Source organism: Equus przewalskii, chromosome 2, assembly GCF_037783145.1.
Source record: "Equus przewalskii isolate Varuska chromosome 2, EquPr2, whole genome shotgun sequence".
NCBI lineage: Eukaryota > Metazoa > Chordata > Mammalia > Perissodactyla > Equidae > Equus > Equus przewalskii.
In genome coordinates this window covers 51,493,851-51,515,954 of record NC_091832.1, presented here as the reverse complement: position 1 = coordinate 51,515,954, position 22,104 = coordinate 51,493,851, and the positions used below count along the sequence as shown (strand labels likewise).

General features: G+C 43.1%; 1 protein-coding gene across 6 annotated transcripts in view; it reads right to left on the bottom strand.

The window, feature by feature from the left end:
* PIWIL2 (piwi like RNA-mediated gene silencing 2) overlaps positions 1-16,140 on the bottom strand; it is a 72,101-nt gene extending 55,961 nt beyond the window's left edge. Inside the window, exons 1-11 of one of the 6 annotated variants that reach the window (XM_070611258.1) lie at positions 15,432-16,106; positions 14,495-14,545; positions 14,030-14,228; positions 12,500-12,587; positions 12,214-12,352; positions 11,315-11,509; positions 10,340-10,450; positions 6,943-7,060; positions 6,101-6,225; positions 5,186-5,266; positions 4,763-4,876 (exon numbers count right to left, since the gene is read on the bottom strand). In XM_070611258.1, coding sequence (XP_070467359.1) covers positions 4,763-4,876; positions 5,186-5,266; positions 6,101-6,225; positions 6,943-7,060; positions 10,340-10,450; positions 11,315-11,509; positions 12,214-12,352; positions 12,500-12,587; positions 14,030-14,221 — 1,163 coding nt within the window. In that variant the 5' untranslated portion in view covers positions 14,222-14,228; positions 14,495-14,545; positions 15,432-16,106. Of the gene's footprint in view, positions 1-4,762; positions 4,877-5,185; positions 5,267-6,100; positions 6,226-6,942; positions 7,061-10,339; positions 10,451-11,314; positions 11,510-12,213; positions 12,353-12,499; positions 12,588-14,029; positions 14,229-14,494; positions 14,546-15,431 lie in introns of all 6 variants that reach the window. The other 5 variants (XM_070611257.1, XM_008522988.2, XM_008522987.2 and 2 more) reach the window with 5 other exon arrangements.
* Between the last annotated feature and the right edge of the window lie 5,964 nt (positions 16,141-22,104).

Genomic DNA, 22,104 nt, shown 5'->3' with positions numbered 1-22,104 from the left:
AAAGAAAATAACTATCAAACCTAGAATTCTAAGTTAAAGGCAACATAAAACTTAGTTCTATTTCTAAATAAACAAAAACTGAGAGAATATGTCACCAGCAGATTCCACACTAAAGGAAACAGGGGGGTGTTCAAGCAAAGGGAAAATAATCAGTTAGAATCCTAAGAAATGTGGAAAAAATGAAGAGTGAATAAAATGTCACAAGACTGGAGTAAAGACAAGCTCCCAAATCTTCCAAGGGTTCGTGGGGGAGAAACACAGCCTCTGGAATCAGAAATCAGAATGGCTTCAGATTTTTTCAATGGCAAATTGGAAAGCAAAAAGACAACAGAGCAAAATTGCAACGGCACTTTTGAGAAGCTCAACAAAAATGCTCTGAAATTAATCTGGAAAAATAAATGTGAAAATAGTCATAGGAAAGACAACGGAAGGCAGTGGAATAAGAGCAAGGAGGAAGGATTGCCTTACCAATATTAAAATACATTACTAAATCATAATAAATTTTAAAAAGTGTAGTACATACACAGCATTTAACAGATAGATCAACTCAGAAATAACAATATGGACAAAAAAGAAGGGATGAAGCAATTTCGAAAGCAAGTTTTGGGCTTGCCCACAAGGTACAAATGAGGTAAAAAAAGATACAGTGATAGTGTAGGAGATGCTGTTTACTCACACACAGGAAGAAAACGTGGGAAAATGCAGAAATAAGGTGTATTCAAATAGAGCATTACTATGAGAACACCCAGAGAGCCAAATTTAAATAAGGAAATAGTCTGATTGTGAAATACATGAATGTGAATAAAGATTATATCAAAAAAAAAGACAATGGAGCAATGCTTTTAAAATTCTCAGTGAAAATTATCTCCAACCTAGAATTTTACGCCCAACCAAACTAACAGAAAATAAAGCCATTTCAAACATGTAAGATCCAAGAACATTTCCTCCAATGCACCCTTCCTCAGGAAAATACTGGAAGACATGCTCTACACGAGAACAAGAGAATAAACAAAGAAGGAAGCAGTCATGGGATGTGAGCTACAAAAGATTTGCAGAAAGAGGGAAAAGGAGTCCCCACTGCAATGAAGGGGAACCCCCAAGACAATGGTTGTCCAGCCAGCCCGGAGAGCAACCCACCCACATGGAAGCCAATTAGGTTTTAACAGAGATTTCTAGGATGATACTGAAGTCTGTGGGGATGGGTTACTAAATTAATTATTGAGAACTTAATAGCAACATGTGAATCTTAACCTTATTTGGCAAACCACAGTCGGCTCACTACTCTTTGAGAAGGATGCAAACCATTTCTGATGAGGATAAAAGCTTGCTGCGTTTCTCAAGAACAAGCCCTTCTTATCTCCAGGAAAATAACTGCTCTTTTGTGGTTTCCAGTGCTTCATCAGAACATAAAGGGCACGGGGGGAAGAAGGGCAGAAGAACCCCAAATCTGTAAGTGTTGTAAGGATACGAGGGAGGACTAAGACGAGCAGAGCTCCACCCTGACAGCACTCTCTGTGGCTGCCTGCTTGGGCACTGCAGCTGGACTAAGGACAGCATCACAAACACCCCAGGGTTCACGTGTGTGATATGATGGGGTGATGCATGACATAGGACTTCTTACTATCTTGGAGATAAGGAGATCAAAGTTAGATCTAATCTGATTTAGATAATCCAAGAAACATGATTTTCAGGGGGAGGGAGGATGAAATTGACAAAATACCTAATGTTTGAATGTATAGTAAGACTACACAGCTGGGTGTGGATTTGAAGTTGAATTAGTGGTAAGTATATATAAAATTATGTACTTAATGAACAACTGTGCAGAAAACAAAAATACTCATAGTATATACTAGATAGCTTACCTATATGTAGCTTCTGCATAGTCGTAATAAAATAACTGAAACTTTTATAAAAGTAAAACTTTACTGAGAATAAATTTCAATAAATGGAAAGACACACCATATTTTTGACTAGGAAGACTCACTGAATATTCTCACCAGTCAATGCGAATTCACTTTTTTTCTTATTTCCACTAAATTATTCAAAGGATCACATGAAAGAACAGGCAGGGGGAAATTCACTATGAAAACTCTGAAAACAGAATTCCTTGACAAATAATAAAACCTAATAAAATTACAAGAATTAAAATAGTATCACATTGTTTTTGGTTTGGTTTTTTTTTTTCCTGCTTTTTCTCCCCAAAGCCCCCGGTACACAGTTGTACATTTTTTTCGTTGTGGGTCCTTCTAGTTGTGGCATGTGGGACGTCGCCTCAGCGTGGCTTGATGAGTGGTGCCATGTCTGTGCCCAGGATCCGAACCAGCGAAACCCGAGGCCACTGAAGTGGAGGACACGAACTTAACCACTCGTCCACGGGGCCAGCCCCTCACATTGGTTTCACCCAGTGGATCAAAATGAAATATTCAGAAATAAATCCAAGTATTTTAGCATATGGTAAAGGTAGTGATTTACATCTAAAGAAAAATGTTTTCCAATAAATTGTGTAATAGTACCAAGACAACCATGATGATCCCCAAACCACAGCAAGATAAATTCTATAAGCTTCAGAACATTGGAAAAAATAAAACATAAAATAAGCAGACCTTTCTAAGCAGAAACGCAAAGGCAGAAACCATAAATAAAGAAAGAGTGCATTTGAAGACATTTTTTTTTTTTGAGGAAGATTAGCACTGAGCTAACATCTGCGGCCAATCCTCCTCTTTTTGCTGAGGAAGACTGGCCCTGAGCTAATATCCATGCCCATCTTCCTCTACGTTATATGTGGGACGCCTGCCACAGCATGGCTTAATATGCAGTGCCATGTCCACACCTGAGATTCAAACCCAGGAACAGTGGGCCACCGAAGCAGAACGTGCGAACTTAACTGCTGTGCCACCGGGCCAGCCCTGAAGACATCTATTTTTACTTAATAAATATTCCTGAACACTTACTACATGCTGGTAACAAACTAGGGCTGGGGGTACTGTGTAAGAGAAAGAGATATGGCCCCCACCATCAGGCAGAGAGAGGCTAGGAGAGAGAGAATAAGTAATCAAAAATTTATCCAAAAAAGTTTGAGCCATCTTCAACCCCTCTCTTCCCCTCACACCCCACATGCGATCAGAAAATTGACTGAGTGCTACTTTCAAAACACATCCAGAAGCCGACTGACTACTTCTCATCACCTCCTCTGCTGCCATCCTCACTTCTCCACTGGATCACCACACTGGATCACCACACTGGATCACTACACTGGATCACCACACTGGATCACCACACTAGCCTCCTGGTTAGTCTCCCCACTTCCATCCCCATCTACCAAGTCTATTCTCCATGCAGTAATGGGAGGGATCCTTGTACAACTCAAGTCACATCCTGTCACTCCTCCGCTCCAAGTCCTGCACTTCACTCAGAGCAAAAGCTAAATTCCTTACAACAGCCTTACAAAACCTGATATCCTTAGCCCCTCCCTCTACTCCATTCTTTCACCACTCTTACCTCACTCTGCTCTAGCCACCCTGGCTTCCTGCCGCTCCTTGAATGAGCCAGGCGTATTTCCCTCTTAAGGCCTTTCCCCCAGCTGTCCCTCTGCCAAGAATTCCCTTCGCCCAGATCTCCACCTAGCTGATGTCCTCACCTCTTGCAAGTGGTGGCTCAAATGAGCTCCACGACGTAACATTCCAGCTCTCCACCCAGCTCCACCCCAGCTCTCCACCCAGCTCTACTCCCCATCCCTCCCACCCACGTTCCACTGCTTCTTTCTTCCACGGCTCTTATCACTCCTAGTAAACTATACAATTTACTGATTGTGTTTATTATCCATTGTTTATCTCACTTGATGACACTGTAAACTCCATGAGGAGAGAAATCTTTCTTTGTTTTGCTAACTGACATGTCCCAAGACTCTGGTACACAATTGGAGCTCAATAAATATATGTTGAAGGAATGAATGAATTTATCAGACAAGCAAAGACTGATAAGCCCACTAACACCCAGCACTTGTACATAGCTGGTGAGAAAATAAACTGAATAAATCTTCTAGAGTAGATGGTAATTTGTCAGTATATATTTAAATACGTTATTACATTAAATATGTAAAGTCTTTAAAATGTTCAGCCCTTTCATTAAATAATCCCACTTTTAAGTACCTAGCCTAAAAAAGGAATCAGAGATGCACGCAAGTTTATCTATAAGGTGGGATTTCACGGAGCCATTACGAATGATACACGTCTACATTTGCTATAGTAACACATTTAAACAAAAACTAAAGAGCGTGTGTGTATTAAACCAAGTCTTCTTAACTAGAGATCTGAATACAACTCCTCCTCAGAGTACAGCAGGTCGCTATCTTGCCAGGACTGACGGAACAGAGCACATCCATTCAGTATTCTTAGTCTGTTCTAAAATTTAAAGCCCAAACAGAACAATGGCTAATCTGTATTTATTACCAGTTATTACTGAACTTTTCAGAAAATTATTAGCTTGTTAAAGGTAGATCCCAAAAATAAAATCTTTTAAAAAAAGGGGCGGGCCCCGTTGCCGAGTGGTTAAGTTCGCGCGCTCCACTTCGGCGGCCCAGGGTTTCACCAGTTCGGACCCTGGGCGTGGACATGGCACCGCTCATCAGGCCATGCTGAGGCAGCGTCCCACATGCCACAGCGGGAAGGGCCCACAAGTGAAAATATACAACTATGTACCGGGGGCCTTTGGGGAGAAAAAGGAAAAATAAAATCTTTAAAGGTAGATCCCACCATTCACTCACATGACATCCAGCACAGAATCGTTCCGAATGACCTTATGGGAGACATCAGCTAGCAAAAAAAGGCCTCCATCTGTCCTCCGGATGCTAGCTGCATAGCCTGGCCAGATCTGCAATCTGAAGAGATAGATGGGCTTTACCTTAAAGTTCTAAAAGAACCCCAGATACTTCCACGCCCCCACTTGAAACAATACTTTGGGCAGATACTGCCCCTCCCTAATAAGAATGAGAAAGTGCCAGGAAACAAATTAAATTAAATCATCATTGTGAATTTACTAAAAAACTAAACTATGGAAGTGATTTAACTGATAAATTGTATTCACTATCATAAAATACTGCTGAGATTTTTGTCCTAAAGAGGGCGATGGCAATGAGAAATTGCTTTCCAGAACATTCAAAAGTGGGAAACAGGAAAACACCGCCGACCTGTGTTGCTGTAGCACCATAGCACTTGCAGGGTCATAGAAGTTTCTTCCCACAAGCTTCATGTCTAAAAGCTTCATTGCCCTGAAATAAAGAGCAAGAAAGGGCTTTCTAGCAGAAGAATCAGAACATCGAGCCCCACTACTCCTAGTGACATTTCCCTGCGGAAACATGGGCCATCTTTGCACAATACAGTTTTTATGCCGAGAACATGCTTGCCAGAAGAAAAATAAACACTACCAAAGCATTTATCTTGGCGTATAAGCAACTCACTGCAGCTTTTTCAACTTACTAGGTAACCAAAATCGAGTTGATTTCCCAGGTTCAATTTATATTCCTTTTCACCATTAACTAAAAAGAACACAAGAGAGTCAATTTCTAAGTTTGTGAATGTCAGTCTGGCATAGGAAGTTATGTTTGTTGCTGGCAGTTCACTTTACTAGGTAGGAATTAGGTTCTGTGTTTGGGAATAACAGTTCTATGAAAATTACGGAGTCTTAAAAAAAAGTAAAAAAAAATTATGAGCTATTTGTATCCAAAAATTCAAGGGACTGGGAAAACATTCTTCCAGCAAAATTTTTTGCACTCTATCTCTTCAAGTAGCCCCATCACTGACACCATTAAATATGCACTATAAACATCTGCTTTTCAAGTTCCCGAATGAATCCAAAGGCACCCATCCCCCGTCCAGCTGCCTCAACCCGCTTTCACAGACCCGAATCTGAGCAACCATTGGAAGTAATTTTTGAGTAAGTTAGCCTCAATCGCATTTATTTATTAAATGTTTCCAAACTCATCTACATACACACTGCAGTATAACACCACATTGTTATAAACATAAGATGCACTGTGTTTTGAAGAGCATTGCTACAAACACAAGATAGGTTAAAGAAAGTAAGACGTCGGCCATCTTCTTACCGACGGAAAACAACATTGTAGAAGGGAATGCACAAGTCAGAACAGGGCTCCAGGATCTTCGTCAACTGGATCTTAATGCTGATCTCTGCACCATCAGTTTTCCTTTGACTTTTTAACTCAAGAAGCTTCAAATAAATATATACAAGTAAAAAGAAATGACAAAACTACCAAGCCCTCATCTAAACCAATGGTGTTCTAGAGAACACTAAAATATCTTCAACATATTTTGTATTGTCCCCTCACTTTCTACCCCACTGACAAAATACAGCATGACAACTAGGTTTTAAGAAAGGATTTGGTGGGGCCCACCCAGTGGCACAGTGGTTAAGTGCACACGTTCCGCTTTGGTGGCCCTGGGTTCGCAGGTTTGGATCCCAGGTGCAGACATGGCACCGCTTGGGATGCCATGCTGTGGTAGGCGTCCCACATATAAAGTAGAGGAAGATGGGCCAGGTGTTAGCTCAGGGCCAGCCTTCCTCAGCAAAAAGAGGAGGACTGGCAGCAGATGTTAGCTCAGGGCTAATCTTCCTCAAAAAAAAAAAGAAAGGATTTGGTAAGAGAAACCCAAGGGAGAACTAGCAATAGATGCGAATTTGAATTTGAAATATTAAACCATTCTGTGTCACTGAGGTCAAAGGCTGCCAATCACTCCTCTTATGTGAGAAGGGACTTGTTGAAGAACTCTAAGTTTCTCAGTTTGTCATTTCTTTGTTAGGGAGAAGTCTGCCTTCCCTCTAAGAGGAAAGTACAACTCAAATGTTCAGGGAGTCCATGATTTCCCACCACTCAAAGCACCAGACACCCTCAGGTTTCACCCCAAGTCCATTTCCTATTCGTCTCACTTGTTGAAGCTTTACAGGCAGATAGAGAATGGCTCCATCGAAAGCAGTGACGTTGCCAGTGACAGCTTGGTGGTCCTTCAACATGCCAAACCTCATGCTTTTGCACTCCACATTCGGGCTAGAAAATAATAGAGAGGATCTCACTTCAATTTGACTCCAACAGCAGCTTCTCTGCTACAGCTGGGCAACAGGATTGTGTGAGGAGCAGTCACCTGTAACTACTGCTCCATCTAGTGGTCATATTAAATACACAGCTATATCAGACTGAAAAAAGAACTTGGACCCAACTGGGGATACTTGCCCACAGAAAATAGAAACCCATTAATTCCACCACCCAAAGACAACTGCCTTAACCACGCCAGTGTACATTCTTCCAGAATTCAGACCAGAGGGTTACTCATCTTCTGTAAAGGGTCAGACAGTAAACATGTTAGGCTTTACAGGTCATATAGTCCCTGTTCCAACAACCCGACTCTGCCAACATCACACAAAAGCACCAGAGACAGTATGTAAACCCAGGAGCACGACTGTATTCCAGCACCTCTTCATCACCAAAACGGACGGTGGGCCAGACGTGACCCGCAGGCCAGCCACAGCACGCCCATCCCTGCTCTCGAGTCTGCAGAGATACACACTGTTTTTAAAAATATACACAATGGAATACTACTCAGCCATAAAAAAAGACAAAACTGGCCCATTCACAGCAACGTGGATGGACCTCGAGGGTATTATGTTAAGCAAAATAAGCCAGTCAGAGAAAGACGAACTCTATATGACTCCACTCATAGGTGGAAGTTAGTATATTGATAAGGAGATCTGATCGGTGGTTACCAGGGAAAAGGGGGGTTGGGGGGAGGGTACAAAGGGGGAAGTGGTGTACCCACAACATGACTAAGAAAAATGTACAACTGAAATCTCACAAGGTTGTAATCTATCATAACATTAATAAAAAAAAAATAGGATTTTACTCTAACCTCTTTCCACTCACGGAAATTTCAACTTTTTATTAATTCACTCTCATAAATCCTACAGCTTGAAAAACTCCAGTAGCAACTTTGTACAATGATTGTCTCATTCCATCACAGTGACACAGAACCTCATTCTATAGCTGCAAAGTTTAAACAAATCCAAGACTAAAAAGGGTCAAACGTGTTCAAGCACATGAAGAAACATTAAAAAAAAATCAAGTGATATCTAATATAGTTGCCCCAAAACTACACTCACATGTTAACATCACGTTTCAAAACGCTTCTTCAAAAAGTTCCCACATACATACGGGGCACTGTGTCCTAAACACAGTATCTGCATTAGTCTTTCTAGGCTCCCGACAGGATGACCAGTCCACCGGAATCCATCCTCTCGGTACCTTCTCATGGCCTGGCATCATCTTCGCATGGTGGCTTGCACAGCCCAGCTTTGCAACCTCAAAACCTACAGCCTCTGCGACTCCTCCAGGCCCGGCCCACGCAGAGCCCTGTGGCACTCACTCTCCCCTCCGTCTCACTGACGCTTGTCCATCCATTTCCAGAGAAAAGGTTCTTCTCTCTTGTTAACGCCCATCTCCTTCCCTGACGTTCCCGAAGAGGCCCATTCCCACTATCCCTCCCGCTCAGGGGTTCCACTTCACCCTCTTTTCTGGCCTCTTCTCTTCACTTGTCCTCCAGGCTCAGCTCTGCTTTCTCAGTGGGCACAGAGCTTTAGGGTAAGCCTACCACCTTCTTTATCACGCCCTTTCTCATTTCTCCTGCACTGTTTAAGTGGCCAATTCACTGGCTATTTCTCACATCCTAAGCTCTCCTTTGTTCTTTTAGTCTAGTTGTTTCTCCATAACTCTTTTTTTTTTTTAATTTTTATTTATTTATTTTTTTGAGGAAGATTGGCCCTGAGCTAACATCTGCCTGCAATCCTCCTCTTTTTTTGCTAAGGAAGACTGCTCTCTTCTTTTCTGTTTTTCTTTTCCTTTTCTCTTTTTGATAGTAGCCATCCTAATAGGTGTAAGGTAGTATTTCACTGTTATTTTGATTTGCATTTCCCTAATGATCAGTGATGTTGAGTATCTTTTTCTCCATAACTCTTAACAAAGCTACTAGAAGATCACCAAGGGTGCTCTGGAAAGCAAATGGGGTAACTTTTTTCCCTGTGGCCAAAGTCAATCCCCTCCTCCTCATTCAAACTGGGCCCTTCGTCTTTTTTTTTTTTGAGGAAAATTAGCCCTGAGCTAACATCTGCTGCCAATCCTCCTCTTTTTGCTGAGGAAGCCTGGCCCTGAGCTAACATCTGTGCCCATCTTCCTCTACTTTATACGTGGGACACCTACCACAGCATGGGGTGCCAAGCAGTGCCATGTCCGCACCTGGGATCCGAACCAGCGAACACCTGGCCGCCAAAGCGGAACGTGTGCACTTTACTGCTGAGCTACCGGACTTGCTCCTCCTTTGTCTTCATGACCTTTCTCTAGGGTATTTTTCCCCTAACTGTTCCTTCCTTCTTTCACTCCACTTCTTCCTCATGTACCAATTAGTAGCTGTCTGTTAGAAATTCAGTCTTCCATGTTTTTTTCTTTTTGAGGAAGACTGGACCCAGCTAACATCTGTTGCCAATCTTCTTTTTTTCCTCCCCAAAGCCCCAGTACATAGCTGTATATCCTAGTTGTACGTCCTTCTAGTTCTGTGTGGGATGTTGCCACAGCATGGCTTGATGAGTGGATCCAAACCAGTGAACCCTGGGCCACCAAAGCGGAGTGTGGCAAACCTAACCACTTGGCCACAGGGCTGGCCCCTCAGCCTTCCATCTTACTATTTTGTCCACAGATATTCCAAAATACTCATTCATTTTCACAATTCCAGCTAATGACTCTCCTGAGATTTTTTAAAAGAATACAAACTAATATGAATTCTGAATTTTTTAAAGGTATGATAAATCCAAAAGTTGATATAAAATTAAGGTCCTTTTTGCTAAAATTTAACCCTAGACTGTCACTGGAGAGCCATCAAATGTCAGTATGAGACTCACGCAGGGAGGATCCAGGTTTTGTGGGGTGTGGATCTTATATCATTGGGGGAGAGCGGGCTCTCTTTAAGAAGAATATAAAATTACAGATGGAAAGTAAGTTAAAAGGTCACGGAAGGGGTCTGTGCAAGTAAAAGACCTTGACCTTAAGCTTCACAAACTTCAGAATAAATCTATTCTAACTTCATACACAAAACTGTACCTATGGAGTTAAAAATCTGAACTGCTAATACAGCTAAATACAAAACAAATGTTAACTTTAAACTTACTGTAAGGATCTGAGTATACGCATGACCATGGGAGGAGGTGCATCAGGAATTATATAGAAAAATATTCAGTATGTCCACAGGAACTGTTTCATTACTGCTCTCTAAACAGTGAACAATACCTGAAAGTCACGTGATACTGATAAACTGCCTCGTTATGACACTGTATCTTGATAAGGTTTAATCCCAAAGACTGAGGTGTTCCTTTGGATCCTTGCTTCACAAAAAGCTCTCTGGAAAGTAAAAAACAAAAGCATCTACATGTACCAAAAACAAAAAAACAAACAACCCACACCACAAAAAAAGATTCGAGGAAGTGGTATTTCATACTTTGCTTACAAGTGCACAAACCAAGACACACAAAAGCAAGCTTGGAGGACCAGAAGATAAACTCTTACCAATTTTTTTTTTAAAGACTGGCACCTGAGCTAACATCTGTTGTCAATCTTCCTTTTTTTTTCTTCTTCTTCTTCTTCTTCCCAAAGGACACCCCCCCATCCCGCCCCCGCCCCAGTACATAGCTGTATATTCTAGCTGTAGCATGTGGGATGCCGCCTCAACATGGCTTGATGAGCAATGCCATGTCCGCGCCCAGGATCCGAACTGGCCAAACCCTGGGCCACCAAAGGAGAGCGCACAAATTTAACCACTCGGCCACAGAGTGGCCCCAGCAATTTCTTATTAGAGAAGCAAGGTCACCCCGTTTGTCCTCGTAATATCACTGGGAAAGACCAGGCCAGCTAACTGAGAACACAGCATAGTTCTAGAGAGAAAGACAAACTGCTGCAACGTTTCTCCTAAATGATTTCCGTGTCTTCAACATGACAAAGAATTGTCTACGTCTGAATTGGGAAGGAAATGAAAAGTCCGGAGTCCACTCCCTGGTACACACTATACGTCATTAACCCCATTTCACTTCACCAAGAACCGTCCCACCTCTTTGTCATTTTCGCCACTGGCAAAAAAACAAAAAACAAACAAGCCGCAATCATACCACCCACGGAAACTTTAGACAGAAGAGAAACAGCATTCACAATACTCCGAGAAGGCCTCCTGCCACATCCTCACCAAGCAGAGAAGGCAGCATCCTGACTTACTTTTCCTTGTGTTCCGCAGTCCCTAGGGCAGGGCGATCCAGAGAGCACAGCGAGGGCGGAGGCAGGGGTGGCGGGGCGGGATCTGGAGGAGTGGGGCTGAGCCCCCCGGGGGTCTTAGACACTCCTCTGCCTATACCACCAGCTGCTCTTCCCAACGGGAACAAAGACACATCCGCATTCCCTCTTCCAAGCATTCTGAAATGTTGACAAGAGGGGCAAATGAGGACTCTCTCAGTCATGCTTCTGTCTATGCCCCAGCTAAATGATTCCCTCAAGCCTACATTCTCTTCCTGCAGGACTCAACAAAACAGACCCAGGCCTCAGATTCTCTCCAAATCCAACACGCCAACACGACTCATTCACCAACTGCTATTAATACTCACTCTCAGGGCCAACTTCCATAGCAGAATTGGGGTGGAAGTTTAACTCACCAGGTTAGAAAATCATCACAATCAGCTTGACTGCTTTTTTTTTTGAGGAAGATTAGCCCTGAGCTAACATCCATGCCCATCTTCCTCTACTTTATATGTGGGACGCCTGCCACAGCATGGCTTGACAAGCAGTATGTAGGTCCGTACCCAGGATCCAAACTGGTGAACCCCAGGCCTCCAAAGTGAAACACGTGAACTTAACCACTGCGCCACCAGGCCGGCACCTCAGCTTGACTTCTTCAGAGGGCAAAGGAAGTTGTGAACTGCTCAGTGGACAATTAGTTTTTATCCTTTTCTAATGATTGGATTACTAGCTCCTGACTACTCTTGGAAAATATCCATTCTTTAATATAAAACCATGAACTGCTTGTTTGTGACATAATACAACCCTTTTGAGAATCTTTCTTTGGACTCACCAAGATGTTTCATGTGAATTTGACAGTAATTCGAGGAGGCAACTTTACCCACCTATTCCAACCAATGGAGGCCTCTGCCATCTTGCTATCCCCAGCTGCCAACACCGAAGAATCCGGAAAAGTGGGATGGGGTTCGTCTCTGTCCTTGTGCACCATACAGGTAGACAAGCCTCGACCTAAAATGCCTCTACCTAAATGGAAGGGCCAAACCCCAGCTATAACTGTGAGTTAAACATGTTGTAAAGTACAATTATTTTTCTGAAGATAAACAGCAGGAATTTAAGAACAAAGCAATCATGCATACCACCACATTTTTTTCAAGTTAGTTTTCCACATACCTAAAGGAGGCATTCCCCGTTTCAGAGGGGTCTGGGACACCGTTTCAAGGCCCAGTCCTCGGAACATGGAGACCAAACCCACAGATTCCTATCGAAAATCAAAGAGCAAAATCATTCTAAGATATAGTTGATAAACCCAGAAACACTGATGGTTTTCTTAAAAGTCTTGGTAAATAATAAGAATCGCCTTTTTCAAACTCTATTACTGTTATAATAAAGGATAAAAATATCTCATAAAAAGTTGTTTAAATACTTATAGTTTTTAAAAAACACTTAACTATGTCACATTAGGTTTCTAAGTATAGTTATAGTCCATGATTTGATGTACACTTATGACAGAATGCAAGAGAACAGAATTAACTTTCCTATTTTTGTAGTTTATTTCCTGTACACCCAAAGTAAGAGGGAACAAGCGTTCTGGTTAATAAATTTTCAAAAAAGCTGGATCATTTAAGACTATTAGAGGTTTGGGGTTTGTTTTTTTTTCAACAATCTCCAAAAAAACTTGCTACTGTTTTCCTGTAGCAGTCTTGAAAGTTTACTGCTGTTCCACCAGTTACAGCTGCCACAGACAGACTCCAGCAATTCATCTGAGTAAAAGGACAGTATTACTGTCATCGATTTTTCTTTTCACACATTACAGTTGACACTGTCAACTCTACTTAAAATTGTCATAAATGCGTTTCTAGGTTCTTCCTATATTTGCTAACTCTTTATTCTTTGTGATTTATTAATTATAGACAAACACAATTCTTAAAACTATGTATAATTAGGAGATTAACAATGCACATACATGCAAGTGTACACACAGCAGAAGCAATAGCTGAAGATCATCATTTTCTTTTTTTTTTTTTAAAGGAAGACTAGCCCTGAGCTAAGTGCTGCCAATCCTCATCTTTTTTTTTTTCTGAGGATGACTGGCCCTGAGCTAACCTCCATGCCCACCTTCCTCTACTTTACATGTGGGACACCCACCATAGCATGGCTTGCCAAGTGGTGCCAGGTCGGCACCCAGGATCCAAACTGGTGAACCCCGGGCCACCAACGCGGAATGTGTGCACTTAACCACTGCGCCACCAGGCTGGCCCATCATTTTCTTTAATGATTTGGGCAGAGCCTTCTAAAAGGAACCATTCTTAACAATTATTACCTGAGGGGCAGGAGTGGCTGCTAATACCACAGAGCCAAACCCAGAGAGAAAATCTAAACACTCAGAAAAAAAAAGGTGTATCTTTAAACCTACCATTTACATATAAATGTATTTATATTTATGTTTATAGAAGCTGGAGAACTAAGGCATTAACCCAAGTCCATCTAGCATTTGTTATGAGGCACTTTTTCTAGACTCACAACTCTTAAGACTTGAAATATACGCCCAGAAGATGTAACTACTTATTAAAGGAAACAAACAAATGAAAACCAACTCTTGTTTTCGTACAGGGCTTCACAGTTTGCTAAGCACTCTGGAATCCATTATTTCCTCTGATGATAAGCTGTCATCTGCTATCACACTTCCAGATATGGTCTTACCCTTTGTGCTGGCCCACCCTGTGGGTTTGGTTCCTCTGGCTTTCCAAATACATGGCCTCTACCTGTAGGTCTTGCCCTGCCCAGAGCCGAGTCCAAAGGTTTAGGAGCTTGTGGCCAAGCCCCTGGCATCTGAACACGCTGAGATGGGTGCAGAGGAGAAGGGCCCCTGAAGGGTGGTCGGACAGGATCCATTGAAAGGCTGCAGAGGACAGAGGTGTTGATCCTGTTCTCGTTAATTACCTGCCAGCATTTTATTTTATAAAGATTAAAGATTCCCAATTGCTTCCCTTTTCCTTTAAGACAGACTCACGAAGCACTAAAAAAAATAGTTACTTTGGGTCAGACTAGTGATACAACCAACCTCCTATATCATATTCACTTCAAAAGCTTCTAATTACCCCAGAATATCCTAAATACTGTCCATGAGCAATCCCTTACATGCCAAGACCTCCTTGAAGTACTTACATTTTCTACCCAAACAGCCTCTCTGAGAACTCAGTCCTGTAAGACAATCACCTGTTGTAGAAGGAGGCACTTTTTATCTATAGGCATGATTTTGGTTTATAAGTAAGTTTATATTTAATGTAGCCATGTCATAAAATTATTGTCAATAAAGATTTATGGATTTTGCTTTGGTTTTGGCCTCTCTATCCCCTACCAGAGTCCTAACCTTTTCCAGTCCATTACTGCATTTCACTATTCCACCTCCTTTGCTGCTTCTCTGAATCCTTATCCAATTCCTTTCTATAAAACTCTTCTTTCAAACTCCACCAGAACTGAGGTCTCCAGGGTACAGACCCTTTCTGCTTTGAGCCTACAATACCTGCAGCCTCTCAGGCAACATTTAACACCCTTCCTCCCCCCCCCCCCCCAAGTTACCAGGGGTGAGGCTCCTCACGCCCTCCACATCTCAGGTCCCCCGGGCCTCTTCAAAATCACTTTATAACCTATCCATTTCAGAACTCTTCTTCACTCTCCTGACCCAGCACTGACCACTGATGAAACCTTCTTAACTGAAGAGTTAAGTAAGCCTCTTCTTAACTTTTGCAAACCTCACTTAAGTACTAGCTACAGAGAAATCAAGCCACGCGTTGACTAACTGACACACAAGTCATAAATGAACCCTATAGGAGGAGGCAGTTGAGGAGCTGACAACATCTTTTAATAAATTACCCTCTACACTATAATGGCCCATCGTACCTCCATCCCTCAAAGGCGACAGCAGTCGTCCCCTCCAACTGCTTAAACTACTTTTCAGTTAGCCTGGACTTCCTGCTCACGCCTTCCCAACACCACCCGAAGAACCCAGAATCCGTGGCCCAACTGGTTCACAATGAGAGGCACTATAACACCCACCAATTACAAGCTTTCTGGAACCTTCCTTTCTCCACCTCTCCCTCACCTCCATCATCACTTCTATAGATTCAGGCACCTCCTCCAGAAGGCTTTCCCTGGATGTGGATTTTCTCCTTAGATTAGTTACTAGACAGTTGGCTGACTATAAGGTCCGACGGGCACGGGCACGGGTCCCAGGACCGGCACGGCCTACCTTCCCCGCCTCTCCGGGCGCGTGCTCTAGGCTGGGGCACTAGGACCAGAGCCTAAGCAGAAGGCTGGCGCCCAAGGCAAACCCTATCCTCCTCCCACCTGCAAGAGTACCATTCCAAAAGCCAACAGCTCTACTGGGGGTCCTACCCACTCTGTCCGTCCCGATAACACCCCCCCCCCCCCCCCCCCGCCCCAAAGTGCGTGTGAGTCCCTGTCTCCCGGGGCCACAACCTCCCACCTGGTCGAGGGCCTGCGTTCCTCCTACACACCCCGCCTCGAATAACGACTTCCTTTCCCCGCCCCGGCCCACCGGGCCCCGGCCCCTCGCGCCTGGTGGAGGGGGCGGGTCCGCAGAGGGCCGGAGGGCCCCCGCTCGCCACCACAGCTCAGGCGGAAGCCCACCTGGCCGGCCACGCGGCAACCTGGGCCTCCCCGACCCGCACACCACGCCCGACCACTCACGGGGCTCCAGCCCTGGCCGGCTCTGCCGGGCCTCGGGACAGCCCCCGCCACGCCCAAGGGCCCACGTGCTCCAACCCCAATTTCCGGTCCTCTGCGCCCCAGGGGCTGAACCCATTGGCCAAAGGACGTGCCACTCACAAGATTCAGCCGTCTCATTGGCTGTCTGCAAAAAGAGCCTCTCCCCTTCTAGCTGCCTGGCTAGACAAAGAGATTCATCCCCAAGGGCTACGCGGAATGGCATCCAGAAGTTAAGAGGGGACGTAAACGTTACGATGTTACCTTTTTAAGATGCTGACTCCCTTTCTGTGGCAATTCCTGTAAACAGATTTAGCTTGCATTCTCATGTTGAAACTGACTTGCCCCATCCTTCCCCGTTACAGGATATAGGGGATATACACGGTGAAAAGGAAAGAGTAAGCTTGAGTTTACGTTCAAACATAGAGTTGTGTGACCTCTGCGCCTCACTTTCCTCATATATAAAATAGGAAGGAAAGCATCCATTAATGTGGTTGTACGGAAATGTACATACATTAATGAGATGATGTATGTAAAATATTTAGCACAAGAAGAAGATAGCCTGCAATAAATGTTGCCTATCATTATTTATTGATGCCTAAATCTGTGAGCAAAGAAGAGCTTTCTTCAAACTATACAAAAATATTGGTGGTTAATTCTGCAATTAGAGAATATTTTCACCCAAGGAAGTAAAGATTTCTGCTCTTCTCCAACCATTTTGGCAAATAACTGCACCCCACTCCAGCCCCCGGTTTTTCGATGTGGTTGGGGTCAAGCTTCGAGAGACGTTCGCTGGTGCTGTAGAGACATGCGAATGCTTTGCATAGAATAGGACTACAGAAGGCTTTTCCAAGCCTCAAATAGCTCATACCTTGTTTTAATCTATACATTCAAGGACTCTCCTCTCCTTCCCAAATCAGGAAAGAGTTTGAAGAGGGAGGATTTCTAAAGCAGGAATCTAATTGACAGGATATCCTGTCACTCTCTGTAGATGTTATTTGTTTAACGTTATAAGTTTTTCTACCCCATAATCTCCCTACCTTAGAATGTTACAAAGTTATGTTATAATGACATATAGTCAGAATTCTGTTGCCCATGCAAACGTTTAGTAGCAAGTGCACTCAAAAACAGTTATACAAACTGTTTTGCAAACTTGACAAAGTCCCAGCTCCCTGTCCTTATAGGTATTCTGACCAAACCTTGCATGAAAGATTAATTCCATACCCAGGAAACAATATTTTAGGGGCAGGAGTCAACAGATCTTCACAACAGCAATTTTCAGATAATTTTCTGAAGCTCTTGGCTTTGGAATCTAAATCAAGAGCACCGTTATGAAGGGTAAATGCATTGAGTTCCCTGGATGTCTATATCCTGTCATGCAAGAGTAGGCGGCCTCTGTACAGTATTTCTAGCCAATCCATACATCATGAATACTACTTATTTCACCAAAGGAAAATACATATAGTCTCAGTGTTGATCGGAGATAACGATGGTTGAAGCTCTCTAACGTGTGGACATCTGCTTAGAATCTTTCAAAAGCTAATCAACCTCTCCTGGAGTTTATATCCCCCATCAGGGCACTTCAATGGTTAATTAACCATCCCTAGGATATCGATTAAAAATAGCACACACATGTCATGCTGTTTAAAGTATTTACAATTAAATTACAGATGATATTTTCATAACACTCAGTTCTGTCCACTTGGCCCTGCCAGGCTCTAAAACTCAGGATGAGGATGGCCCTGTGACTATATACAATTTGGATTTTCCCAGGAAGTCATGACTTAAAATGCTCTGGCCTTTTGTCCCCATAAGTACTTCTATTCTGATCATATATCCTGAATTTTTGTTGTTGTTGTTCAGAAAATAAGGTCATCAGAGCCACAGCAAGATTAAGGGCAGAAAACTACATTACTAGAAACTACAGGGAGGATTTAATTGAAGTGGACCTATGTCTGTAGTACCTCTGGGTTCCAGGCAGAGATAAATACAGATCCTTCCAGTCGAAATACACCCTCAACCTGGCCCCCAAAGTTCCCATGTAAAAAGCATCAATAGGGGCCGGCCCCGTGGCCGAGTGGTTAAGTTCACGAGCTCGGCTTGGGCCAGGGTTTCACTGGTTTGGATCCTGGGCGCGGACATGACACTGCTCATCAGGCCATGTTGAGGCGGCGTCCCACGTGCCACAACTAAAGGACCCACAACTAGACTATACAACTATGTACTAGGGGGATTTGGGGAGAAAAAGCAGAGAGAAAAAAGAAGATTGGCAACAGTTGTTAGCTCACGTGCCAATCTTTGAAAAAAAAAAAGCTAGCTAGCTAGATATAGATATAGATACATAGTTAGATAGATATCTCCTAATGGTTCTGTTTCTCTGGAGAACACTAATACAGATTTTGGTACCATGAAGTGGGGTGCTGATGTAACAAATACACAAAAATGAGAAAGGGGCTTTGGAACTGGATGATGGGTATAGACTGGAAGAGTTTTCTTTTTAAGATTGGCACATCCAATCTTAAAATCCAATTAACTTAAAATCCAATACAAAGATTGCTTTGATTGGCTTCTGGGAAGGTCTCAGACTGAAATGAGGAAGATGTTATTGGAAACTGGAGGAAAGGTGATTCTCGTTATAAAGTGGCAAAGAACCTGGCTGAATTGTGGTCTAGTGTTTTCTGGAAGGTAGAATTCACAAGCAATGAACTTGGATATCTAAGTGAGGAGATTTCTAAGCAAAGTGTTGAAAGTGTGACCTGGCTTCTCCTTATTGCTTATAGTAAAATGCAACAGGAGAGAGAGAGAAATTGAAGGAAAGATCAAGCAAAAAGAAACCAGAACTTAAAGATTTGGGAAGTTCTCAGCCTATCCCATATTGCAAAAATGAGAAAGCTTGTTCTGGAGAGAACACCAAGTGTGTGGCTGGACAATCACTCCATTCAGAGATTGTCCATGATTAACTAATGGAGCCAATGGGTCATGTCAGCAGAAGCTAGGAGTAAAGATGGGATTATACCAGCAAAGGGACCAAAGGGAGCAGAGACTGGATGAAATAAAGGAAGCCTTTCTAAAAGAAAGCTTTGGACTTCTGGGATTCTATAGGACAGGACAGTAGAACTATTCAACATCTTTCAACCCTAAAGAAAAGGGAAGAATAACCCCAAAGATGATTCAGAGATCGTCAGAGCTGCCACTCCCACCACAAACCCAGGAAGCAAAGCTGTTTCCTCTTCACAGATTTGCAGCTAGAGAGGAACATTGCCTCAGGATGAATCACACTCAAGTCTCACCCAGACCTGATTTAGCTGATGTCTGGATGGCACTTTGGACTTGGATCTAATGCTGGGGTGGGTTCAAGCTTCAGGGCTATTGGGATGGGATAAATGTATTTTGCATGCGAGAAGGACGTGAATTTTGGGGGACCAGAGGGTGGGGTGTGATAGACTGAATTTTGTACCCCTCCCAGTTCATATGTTGAAGCCTAACCCCCAATGTGACTGCATTTGGTGACAGGGCCTATAGGGAGCTAATTCAGATTAAATGAGGTCATAAGGGTAAGGCCCTACTCCAATAGGATTGATGTCTTTATAACAAGAGGAAGAGATCCCAGAGATCTCTCTTTCTCTCTACGTGAGCAAAGAGGAAAAGCCAGGTGAGGACACAGCAAGAAACTGGCTGTCTACAAGCCAGAAGAGAGCTCTCACCAGAAACTGAGTTTGCCAGCATCTTGATCATGGACTTCTAGCGCCCAGAACGGTGAGAAAATAAATGTCTGTTTAAGCCACCTCATCCACGGTATTTTGTTATGGCAACCCCAGCTGACTAATACAATAGTAAATATCAGCAAAGATGGTGTAGCGTAAGTGCAGGACATTAAGCTTTTGATGGCTAAGGCACCCATTTCAAAGACATCCATCCAGAGTAAACATGTCGCCAGCTAAACAACTAGATAAAGAACCAGCCCACACCCACCCATGGCTTTAGAAAGCCCTGGGGAACTCTGACCTCTTGAGTGCCCCTGCTTTTCCCTTCACGCACCCTAGCTCCTGCCCTTATGTTTTAAATTAAAATAAAGAGTGAACCCACAAACCCTAGGCACCCCACCCTTGATACTAAGAAAGGCAGAGCCCCAGGTCCGTGCGGTCACGCTCTCTCTTTCTCTCTCCCTGACCTTGCTGCGTGGCCTTCAGCCATGCCAGCTACTCTCCAGAACCTGTGAGTCACAAACCTGGCTTTTTCAAAGCTCCCTGAGGGCTGTTGCTGAGGTGCGTCTTGTGATTCTAAGAGCCACAAGAGTCAGTCCAGCCACAACACTGGCTCTCGTCAGGGAAATGTCTGTGAGCGCTCGCCACAAGGAGTACAGGCTCAGGTGAGTGCCCCCAGCCATGCCTAACTGACAGCATCACTATTAACAGGCTAAGACCAACACAAAACAGATGTGGCCAGTGCGAATGTAAACAGTGCAGCCACCTTGGAAAACATTTGGCAGTTTCCTAAAAAGTTAAACAAAAATGTTACTATAAGAACGAAATCCACTTCTTGGTAACTACCTAAGAGAATTGAAAACATATGTCCACACAAAATTTGCATGCAAGTGTTCATAGCAGCATTATTGATTAGAGTCAAAACCTATAAACATCCTAAGTGTCCATCAACTGGGTAATAGGTAAACAAAATGTAGTATATCCATGCAATGGATAGATTCAGCCATAAAAAGGAACAAACTACGGTAGACCCCCCCCCCCCCCACCTTATCTGTGGTTTCACTTTCTGCAGTTTCAGTTACCCACGTCAACTGTGGCCCAAAGATATTACATGGAAAATTCCAGAAATAAGCAATTCGTAAGTTTTAAACTGTGTGCCCTTCTGAGTAGTCTGATGAAATCTTGGGCCATCCCACTCTGTCCTGCCCAGGACATGAGTCATCCCTTCGTCCGGCATATCCAGGCTAAATACACTACCTGCCCGTTAGCGCTTAGTAGCCATCTGGTTATCAAATCAACTGTCAGTTTATTGCAGTGCTTGTGTTCAAGTAACCTTTATTTTACTTGATAATGACCCCAGAGTGCAAGAGTAGTGATGCTGGCAATTGGGATATGCCAAGGAGAAGCCATCAAGTGCTTCCATTAAGTAAAAAGATTAAAGTTCTTGGCTTAACAAGGAAAGAAAAAAATCATATGTTATGGTTGTTAAGAGCTATGGTAACTTTCATTACAGTATATTGTTATAATTGTTCTATTTTACTGTTAGTTATTGTTGTTAATCTCTTACTGTGACTAATTTATAAATTAAGCTCTATCATAGGTTTGTTCGTATAGGAAACAACAGCATATAGAGGGTTCAGTACTATCTGTGGTTTCAGGCAGGCACTGGGGCTCTTGGAAGGTACCCCTGCAGACAAGGGGCGACTATGCCATGGATGAATCTCAAAAACATTATATTAAGTGAGTGAAGCCAGACACGAGACCATATATTGTATGATTCCGTTTGTATGAAAAGTCTAGAAAGCACAAATGTATAGAGAAAGAACGTGGAAGAGTCATCGCCAGAACTGTTAATGGACCTGAGGGATCTTATTTGAGTGATGAACATGCTCTAAACCTGACTTCTGGTGAGGTGTGTACAACTCACTAAATTTACCAAAAAAGTATTGAATTGTATACTTAAATAGGGTCAATTTTATCATATATAAAATACACCTTAATAAAAGTATTTTTAACAACACACAATTAGGAAACAAGCAGTAACTACAAGGAACAGAACCAGACCCATAAAGATTTCAAAAAAAAGAATCACTGGGGGCTGGCCCGGTGGCGCAGTGGTTAAGTTCGCACATTCTACTTCGGCAGCTCGGGGTTCACCGGTTCGGATCCCGAGTGCATACATGGCACCGCTTGGCATGCCATGCTGTGACAGGCGTCCCACATATAAAGTAGAGGAAGATGGGCATGGATGTTAGCTCAGGGCCAGACTTCCTCAGCAAAAAGAGGAGGATTGGTGGCAGATGTTAGCTCAGGGCTAATCTTCCTCAAAAAAAAATAAACAAATAA